The sequence below is a fragment of the Kogia breviceps genome, chromosome 5 (assembly GCF_026419965.1).
Source record: "Kogia breviceps isolate mKogBre1 chromosome 5, mKogBre1 haplotype 1, whole genome shotgun sequence".
Classification (NCBI taxonomy): Eukaryota; Metazoa; Chordata; class Mammalia; order Artiodactyla; family Physeteridae; genus Kogia; species Kogia breviceps.
Genome location: NC_081314.1, coordinates 135977691 through 135988026, shown reverse-complemented (window position 1 = coordinate 135988026; position 10336 = coordinate 135977691). Strand labels below are relative to the sequence as shown.

The 10336-nt window shown below is 38.9% G+C and overlaps 1 protein-coding gene across 1 annotated transcript; it reads left to right on the top strand.

Annotated features, from left to right (window-relative positions):
- The first annotated feature begins 233 nt into the window (after positions 1-233).
- Positions 234-724, top strand: KRTAP11-1 (keratin associated protein 11-1). The gene is given in 2 exon segments (XM_059065652.1): positions 234-498; positions 501-724. Coding segments are annotated over 2 exon segments (489 nt in total).
- Positions 725-10336: the final 9612 nt, after the last annotated feature.

Below are 10336 nucleotides of genomic sequence, written 5' to 3'. Positions count from 1 at the left end.
AGTTACCAAACTACTAAACTTTCTTTATGAGGATGAAGGCTTCTCAAGAGACAATGAACCTGGAGAGTCACAAGAGGTTCTAAGGCAAGCCAGTGCGAGCCAAGGAAGCCAGGAAGACCAGGGTGGGAGCCCCACCCACCAGCAAGGATACATAAAAGCTCGGGAGCCTGAAGTGGCATTTACAGTTCAGGAGCCAGCTTCAACAAGTTACTCACGTCTCTCCATCCGGCACCATGTCCTACAATTGCTCCACAAAGAAACACTCTTCCAGGCTGATTGGAGGACAATACACTGTGCCAGTGGCCCCAGTTGCCACGGTTTCTACCCCAGATGTCGACTGCCTGAGCGGCATCTATTTGCCCAGCTCCTTCTAAACTGGCTCCTGGCTCCTGGACCATTGTCAGAAGACCTGCTGCGAGCCCACTGCTTGTCAGCCAACCTGCTACCAGCCAACTCCTTGCGTCTCCAGCCCTGTCCACGTGACCTGCTCTCGGCAAACCACTGTGTCTCCAATCCCTTCTCAACTCCCTGCAGCCGGCCGCTCACCTTTGTCTCCAGTGGCTGTCAGCCCCTGGGCAGCATCTCTACTGTGTGCCAACCAGGGAAAAGTGTCTCCACCGTCTGCCAGCCGGTGGGAGGAGTCTCCACCATCTGCCAACAAGCCTGCAGGGTCTCCAGGATGTACCAGCAGTCCTGCGTGTCCAGCTGCCAAAGAATTTGCTGAGTGTGCAGGGACCCGTGAGCTCATCAAGACTCCATGACCTGCCAGCTGTGTTTCCAGGATCTTGCAACAAGCTGCCTGTCCCTGAATAACTCTTCATTGCTGACCCCTGTTCCAACTGCCTGATTGCTGGCTGCCAGGCTTGAATAAGCTGACTTTGGCAGTCTAATGTTTTTCTGGACGGCCCCAATCTTGTTTTAAGGGTTTGATCACTGGTGGCACGTACACCTCTGGATGCTTCCAGAAATTTACCACCCATGCCCCAGTCTCTAATGGTTTTGGCACGTTTTGACCTAGCTGCTTTGTCTTCTGGCTTGTGCCTCGGAAAAAGGAAATTTGTTTCGCTCTGTATTTCTCAACGAACCTTAATTACTTGGCGTTGCAAATGTACATCTCAGGAGAGTTCTTTATATGCAAGAAGTTTTGCTGTCTGTGAATCATCCTTTGCTGATTAGGGTCTGATTTTCTTTTCCGAGAATGGAGTATGGGTTCAGCCACTGTGTTTGACGACAGGCAAGGGATTATCTTATATTTTACTTGGTTAGAGAGTCTTTGGACATGTACTCAAGTAGAGTGACTAGTCCTCTATATTTCCCCCACTTATTTATGGGCTTGCAGAATAATTTCCATGCAGGACAAAGAAATGTTACCTGAGAAACCAGGTAGTTTGGGGAATTGTACAGCGAAGGGGACAATAGATCAGTTAGAGGTTCAGAGGCTTACTTCATCAGAGGACCACAATGGAAAACTCTGCAAAGGATCCCTCCGTGATTAGATGGGAGGCAGGGAGAAGGAGGAAGGATGAAGAAGTCAGTTTCTAGGCCCTGAGATTTATGGCATCAAAGAGGTGGCTGTAGCTTTCTAGTTCCCTCACTTGCTGTTGTGTATTGGTAGACCCCCAAACATGTTCTGAGTAAACTGAAGTTCTGCGTTTTAGTTAATCTGGGCAGGGAAGACTTCAAAACAAATTTCAAACACATGTTGGTTTCTTTTAATACTTAGAGCTTTATTTTGTGCTTGCTCTCCATTGGAGCCCACATGCAGATAAAACAAGCCATCTGGACTGGTGGTCAACGTGCTAACTCCTGCCTTTTTTAGAAAGTGAGAGCTGACCGCCAGTTGGTTTCCTTTTGTCCTCATTCTCTGTTATGTCCAGAAACACGTCTCTATATTTCCTTTTCAGAGTTGCTCAAGGACAAACAGTAGAGAAATTTTTTTTTTTTTTTTTTTTTTTAACAGAAAGTGGAAGCACATGAGGTGTGCCTGCCATGAGCGATGGGTGCCTTTTCTCCTAACAGAGGTGCTTAGAGAGAGGCAAAACGTATGGACAATCTCTGGAGGGAAAATTTTTCATTTCTTACTATTATTGACTCTACTCTTAGAAGAAATGTTCCCTCTAATCAAAGAAATGTTAGTATGTATGACTCACTGTACTATCTCATTAAAGCAAGTCAGAGCTTTTACTATACATTGGTTTCATGACTCTTTTTTAAAAAAAATAACACCCTGGCTTTCAGAAATGCTCTGGTTTACTCTATAATGGAAATCACTAGGAGAACCCTAGATGAGCCATTCAAAACTGTCATTTACTGAACTCTCACATTGTTGATTTCGGTCACTTCACATATGATTTGAAAAATATGAAGTTTTTCAGAGGCTTACACATTATTAATAATTCTTTTGTTCATGTTTCTTTCTTCAGCTTTCCAGTTTTCAGTAAAAATGACTAGAACAGAGATGCCTTTTCTTTTTCTTTAGACACCTAATCATCTTTAAGATTCATGTAGTAGCAATATTTAATAACATAGATTTTATAGACTGAGATGAGTGAACTTTTGCTTGAGCTATTTATTGTGATGGTGTGAACATCCAAGGATATTGTAGCTATCCTGCTGAGCTATTTCCTTGCTTTTATTTCTGTTTGGGGAATCATCTATTCTGCTATTAGAGCTATTCTATTTGTACTTGAACTTTGAAAGTTCTCTCCGTTCTTTGCTTTATTTCATAATAACTTGTAAAATTGCAAAGTTTGTCTTTGAGGACAGTCTTTTAAAAGATAGAGCAATGATGATTTCTTTCTCTTCTTGGTCTAGGACCCAGAAATATGTCTCGTATGTAATAGTCTGTAGATGTGGGGAAGCAGTTCGAAGGACTTTGGTTCAAATCCTGATTTCTGCCCCTTGGCTGCAGGTTTGTTAAGCTCCCTAAACCTTAGCTCATTTGTAAAACAAAGATAATGATACCATCGTATGCGTCTGTTTCAGGAATAAACTGAGACAATAAGTGTGCATCCCAGGTATCACTGGGGCATCCTGTTATTTGATACTGAAGTGAAATTGGCTTTCACTGTCTTTTCTTCTTTGGTGGAAATCCTGGCTACTCCTAGCATCCCCGAGGAATCCAAGGGTGGAAAGGTTGGAGGATGGTGACTTACTGTTTTATTTCCTAACCTGCTCTGGCTCTGAACTTTTACTTTAGAAGAATTAGTTCATTTTATTGATCTTCTTCCTAGTCTGTACTCTGTTTCTGTTCAGACTGTAATGATTCAGACACCATACCGCTGTTTCCTTTCCTTGATTTCCACAAAATCTACAATGACTCAGACACCATAGCACTGTTTCCTTTCCTTGATTTCCACAAAATCTACTTACACAGGCATTTGGGTATCGAACAGACTGTACTGAAAGTCTGGGGGCATAGATGATGCTTATACTTCAGTGATGAAAACAACTCAAAATTAAATTTTAGACATAAAGAAGTTCCTTGGCCATTGTCCCTGGGACATTATCACATTCAACTCAAAACCAAATCACTCCCTCCTTTCCTTCCTCTCTTCCTCCCTCCCTTCCTTCCACAAACGTTAGGGTACCTCTAACGTCCCAGCTTCTTCGCTGGGTGCTGGTTATATGGTTGTGATTTCTGCTCCCCATGGAGTTCATAGCTTAGTTATGTAGAGCAATATCTCTAGACCTTTTATATTTTCCTCTGTATCTTCCACTTAGGGATTCCATGTGCTTTGCCTTTTCCCTACAAATGCTTGTAAGTGCTTACCAAAGTGCTATATCCCATAAATTCTCTAAAAAGGTAAAATTTTCTACCCTTTTCTCTTATATGATGCTTCTTAAAATAAAACAACTACAGTAAAAGCTGAAAATTCATATAACAACCTCTGGAATATTTGACTTTAAAAATGGTACAAATGAACTTATTTATAAAACAAAAATAGAGTTACAGATGTAGAAAACAATCTTATGGTTACCAGGGGGGTAAGGGGGGAGGGATAGATTGGGAGACTGGGACTGACATATATACACTACTATGTGTAAAATAGGTAACTAATAAGAACCTACTGTATAGCACAGGAAATGCTGCTCAATACTCTGTAATGACCTATATGGGAGAAGAATCTAAAAAAGAGGGATATATGTATATGTATAACTGATTCACTTTGCTGTATAGCAGAAAGTAACACAACATTGTGAATCAACTATACTCCAATAAAATTTTTTAAAAAGTTTTAATCATTAAAAAAAAATCTGGGAATCAGAAAGCTTGTGAGACTCAAGGGAATGTACTGATAACCAACTGAATGGCAAGAATGAATGGTTGGCAAATTGGGGTAGAGACGCAGACTGGCGCCCTCTACAGCTGCCCTCTGCCTTCAGTAAAGGTGGGCTCTACAATTTGACCTTAGCCTTGGTAAATATTCACTCCGCCTCTTTTTATTTTTAGGGAGCTACAGCTTGTGCTTAGGAATTTATAAATGGCCCCATATCTAGAGGGCATCATGTAGCTTTTATGAAAATGAGGTCTTCACTGATTAAGATCCAACTTCTTTCATATACTCCACTTTCCTATATTTAACTGTCTCATGGGCATTTCCAAAAAGATGTCTTATAATCAAATTCAAAGAAATTTTCAAAACTCAAATTGGCCATAGTGTAATTTATTAATCAGGGATGTGATTTATTAATCAGGGTTTGTATTGCACACTTCAGATTATAAAACAATTAGGATTGGGAACAAGCTCCCACCAGCACAGGCAAGAATCTATTATAAGCAAACACAATTGCTTTGTGTACGTTGTTCTGTGCTTTATTATATAAATGGATGATCAAAGTGACAATCTAGTATAAAAATGGTTATAATGATAGTCTTAATGCCTGTAAGAAAGACAAGTGATTACTCTGGAGCAGAGCTGGGTGTGGTCAAGGGTAGTCAAGGGTAGGACTTGTTTAGAAATGTGTAGGTTTCATAGCCATATATTTACAACCATCATTTATCTTTGTGTAAATTTATTTTGGAATTTATTATTGAAATTACTACATAAAAAAGTGTATCCTTTTGGGCCTGAAAGTCAAGCCCCTAAACTCTCTTTTCCCTCCATTAAGCATTTTAATCCAAGTGTTCTTAGGAACACATCAATTGCATAATCATAGAGAAGGCCATTTCACTAAAATGAAATATTCTTTTGCTAAAACTTCTCATCATATTGATTTTTACCTCTTGATTAATGCTGCCACCACCTTCCAAGTCACCTAGGATTGAAATCCTGTCACTGTTTTTCACTCTTCTTTCCCCCTAGCTTCACATAGTTAATTCCTTCTACCGTAACAATTCTTTATGTCCTTTTCTTAGCATTTCCTCTAGTCTTACCTACTGTGGGAACTCATTGCCTTTCACTAGAGTATTGTGATTAGCTCCTATGTGATCTAAGTGTCTTTCTTCCCTTTCTGTACAGCAGTCTCAGATCTATCTGTATTAGTTTGTTAGGGCTGCTGTAACTAAGGATCACAAACTGGGTGGCTTAAACAACAGAAATTTATTGTCTCAAATTTCTGGGGGATGGAAATCTGAGATCAAGGTGTTAGCGAGGTCCATTCCTTCTGAGGACTGTAAGAAAGAAACTGTCCCATGCCTCAGCCCGAGCTTCTGGTGGCTGCTGACAATCTTTGGCGTTCCTTGGCTTGTAGAAGCATCACCCTGAACTCTGCCTTCATCTTCACATGTCATTCTCCCTGTGTGTGTGTGTTCATCGTGTCCAAATTTTCTCTTTTTATAAGGACGTCAGTCATATTGAACTAGCGACATACCCAACTCAAGAATGACCTCATCTCAACTAATTCTGTCTGCAGAAAACCTCACTTCCCAGCAAGGTCTCATTCTGAGATACTGGGGCTTAGGACTTCAACATATGAATTTGTAGGAGGCACAAGCTAACCCATAAATCTGATAATGTAACTTTTCCACTCAAAAATATCAAAACATGTTCATTACCTGATGAATGCTGTTAAGATTTGTTGGTGTGACATTCATAATTCCCAGAAGAGTATTTAGAAAATGTTAATAAATATAAGAAGAGTATAATATTTGAATTTTTAAGTTCTTATTTATTTCTATAATTAAAAGTCTAAATAATAATAGTACAGAGAAACAGAACCAATAGGATGTATGCATGTAGAAATAAAGAGACAGAGGGAGAGAAGGGGAGAAGGGAGAGAGAGAGAGATTATTTTAAGGAATTGGCTTATTGGATTATGGAGGCTGGTAAGTCCAATCTCTGCAGGGTGGGCCATCAGGATGGATACACAGAGAAGAACAGATAATACAGTTCAAGTCCAAAGGCTGTCTGCTGGCAGAATTCCTTCTTGCTTGGGGGAGGTCAATCTTTCATTCTATTCAGCCTTCAACTGATTGGATGAGGCCCACCCATGTTATGGAGAGTAATCTTTGAGCCTATATCTGAGCTTTGCTCTATGTCCACTGATTTAAATCTTAATCTCATCCAAAACACCCTCACAGAGGTACCAGAATAATGCTTGACCAAATATCTCGGCACTGTGGTCCAGCCAAGTTGACACATAAAATTAACCATTACATGCATCTTAAAATTTATTGGAAGAGATAAATGTGGGTAATAATCCTAAAGAGAAGAAATAGTTTTTCAAAAAAGATTGTAGTGATTTTCTCACAGAAAAGTTGTCACCGAACTGTTCTGGGTTTTCACAAAAGTAGGTATGGAAACATTACGTTTTATGGATTTGGGGAGCTTAACTGGGTTAATTACAAGAACAACTCTTTTTGTTCAAGTCTATATTTTCCCAGAATTCTTCTTTTGATTAAAGTAGACTTGGTAAACAGGTATAGTCATGGTCTATGTTGCTGTGTCTTTTTTTTACCAATCAGATTCATGCAACTATACATTTATGAAAAGGTAAAAGATTGCTGAGAGACCAGAAACCATATTAAAAAATAATGTGTTCAATAATCTTTGCAATCTTCTTTTTTCCATAGTAGATAATGAAATATGGAAATAAAACTCACCAGAAAGTGAAGCTACTTTACCTTAAAACTTACTCCCTGGACAAAAGCTATAGTTATAAATCCCAGGATTAAGAGGTGCATTCATTTTCAAATTGATTTGATTAAAATGAGGACAGAACTCAGTTCTTCTGGTAGCCCTTACCAAGATATTAATTCACTGACTCTTCCCTTATGTCAACATATGATTCTGGAAAGGGTTTGGAAAATTTCTTTTTTTAAAGAAAAGCCTGAAAATTGTCTAAAAAGCATATATAATGTACTTCTGGAAATTAGAAATTTTGGAAGAGAGGCAGCTCTCTTCTAGAAAAATCACAGGACTTAGGGTTAGGTCTGGTGATAAATTCAGTTCTACTATATTGATGTTAAGTGGTTTGATCTCTCAGAGCCTCTGTTCCCTCATGTGTAAAATGGCTATAATAATTCTATCTTCAAGTATTAACTAAGGTGATGCTCATTGCTGCATAGTTTCAACAGTTTCAACAGAACACAATAGGGAGTTTATTTCCTGCTCATGCCCAGTCTTGAATGGGTCTTCCTAAGCAGTGGGTAGCTCTTCTACAACAGCTGATTTGGAAACATAGGCACTTTCTATCGTGTGACTTTTCTAACCAAGGCTTCTAACGTGGCTGCAGAGGGGCAAAGAGAGTGGGATTACACGTGGGGAGATTTTATGAGCCAGCCTTGGAAGTGGCATGCATTGCTTCTGCGCACTTTTCAATGTCAAGTTCCCAGTCATATGGTCACACTTAAGTGCAAAGAACTGGCTCATATGATCTAGACGCAGGCAAAGGAGGAAGAGAAAAGAAAATGAGTTTGGTGAACAGCAAGCCTGTGTCTGCAATGGTTCATAATGTGGTTGTAAGATCGAAGACCACATACATGAAATAAATCAGAGAAAGACAAATACGGTATAATATCACTTAACATGAGGAATCTAAAAAATACAACAAACTAGGGAATATAGCAAAAAAGAAGCAGACTCACAGATATAGAGAACAAACTAGTGATTATCAGTGGGGGCAGGGAGGGGCAAGAGAAGCATGGAAAAGCAGGCGGTATATACTATTGGGTGTAAGATAGGCTCAAGGATGTATTTTACAACACGGGGAATATAGCTAATATTTTTTAATAACTGTAAATGGAAAGTAAGTTTAAAAATTGTATGAAAATAAAAAAAAAATTGGAAAAAGGAATGAGAGTATAATATAAAGATCTGATTCATGGTGGGCACTGTGAACCTGGTGGATGAATCTGAATTAGATTTCTATTTGTATCTGTCCACCAAAGGAGCTCTGTTTTAGGAAGCAGAATGTATGAGAAGGGATTCATTTGGGCACTAATCTAACACTTCATGGGCTGCTCACAGCATTGAAGGATCTAACTTTCTAGGAGATGTTATTTTTTAAACCCAAGGAAAATACTTCTAGATGGTTGAGATGTAAATAATTCTGGTAATGTCTACAAGGACTGGGAATTATTTAGATATTTCTAACTTGAAGTAAAATGGGAATTGACCAGCCAACATCTCTGTAAATGAAAGGCAGACACATAATGTTATATTTTCACCTAGTAAACATAAGGCATATAATATCATCTTGAATGATGGAGTCCTCCATTCTGACTGCTATTTTCATTGTGTCACAATATCTTTTGTAAGATATTAGTGTTGGAAGAGACTTCAGAGGTCAATTTATATGACTCCCTCATTTGACAGATGAGGAAATAGGACAGGAGTGACTTGTTTGTCCAATAAACATAGTCAGTGATGGAACCGCTAAATGATGTTAAATTGAGTGTTTTTTTATAGAGATATGCAGGTCGCACAATTCAGATACTGCGGCTGCTTATTCACTCTCATTTCTTGATGAGTTACTCTGTATGTAGTCTGTCCAGGAGTATCACACGCTATGTCACCACTGTCAGATTCTATATTCTTTACAAGGGCCCCATAAACCTTTTTCATTCATCAAAAAATGATTGGCAGTTTATTTGATATTCAAATGTAACTGGTAGTCCTTTATTTTTATTTGTTAAATCTGGCAACCTTACGCAGGATACACTTAGGGAACTACTCTTTTCTCTAGAGGACTTAGCTGCCTCTCTAACCACAGAGGCCTGAGCGACCCCTCCTGATGTCCGTCCTGTCCTGTTGGACATGCCCCCCCAGCGGTCCTCAGGACACATGATGGAGCAGTGAGGCTAAGCTGGCATACAACTCACCACCTGCAAAGTGGTAGGCTGTTCTAGTTGAAGATTCTACTGAGCCCTATCTCACAACCAATCTCTTGTTCTCTTTGTCGACTCAAGACATCTTCCCTCCCCTCATCCTCTACTGTGTCTAATTCTCACTACTAGTAGTCTTAGTCTCTGAAGTTTTTTTTTTTTTTTAATTATAGGTATGTCCCAGTTGAGTCAAGTATTTGTTGACAAAATTTGTGGTTTATTTGAAATTCAAATGTATCTGGGATTCTGTATTTCATCTGTAAAATTCTGCAGAAGTCTTGTTTGATGTTATACTAATTTTGGAATGGAAAGAAGGAGTTCCATAGGGTAAATGTTTGAAAAGTTCAGGTCCAATTCATTTTACATGATTTGCTTTCTCACTCTTCTCAGATTCTTAATATTGCTACTATGTATTGTGAATCTCTGCTACAGAGACATAGTATTCAATTGTTCATCCATCTATCTATCTATCATCTATCTATCATCTCTATTTCCTTCTTTTACATGTTTTAACCATGAAACTCCTTCATCTTGGAGCATATAGTGTGATTATCATTCTGTGAAATGTATTTTGTAGAACGCTAATGAAGAGCAGTGTTAGTTGACTCAGAGAAACCAGCCTGCAAGATATATTCCACTCTTTCTCTAATATAAGAGAAGGATGAGAGATATGGGAACATATATATATATATATGTATAACTGATTCATGTTGTTGTAAAGCAGAAACTAACACACCATTGTAAAGCAATTATACTCCAATAAAGATGTTAAAAAAAAAGAAGGATGAGAAGACCAAGACAGTTACATGAATTTTAAGAAGAAAAATAGAAATATCCATATGACTTGCAGAAAAGCCTGTACAGCGTAATTCTGATGGATCATTGAATTATTTTCTCTTCTGCATTTTGTAATGTGAAGGGTCAGACAGGCTGGCTGATCCAATTCTTCTCCGATTCAAAGTTAAGTCCGCCAACTTCCAGTGTTCCATATGTACTGTTAAATTAAACATGTCTAGGCCGTGTCTTATACGAGTGGCTCTCAACAAAATTATTTGAGGCTGCTCATAT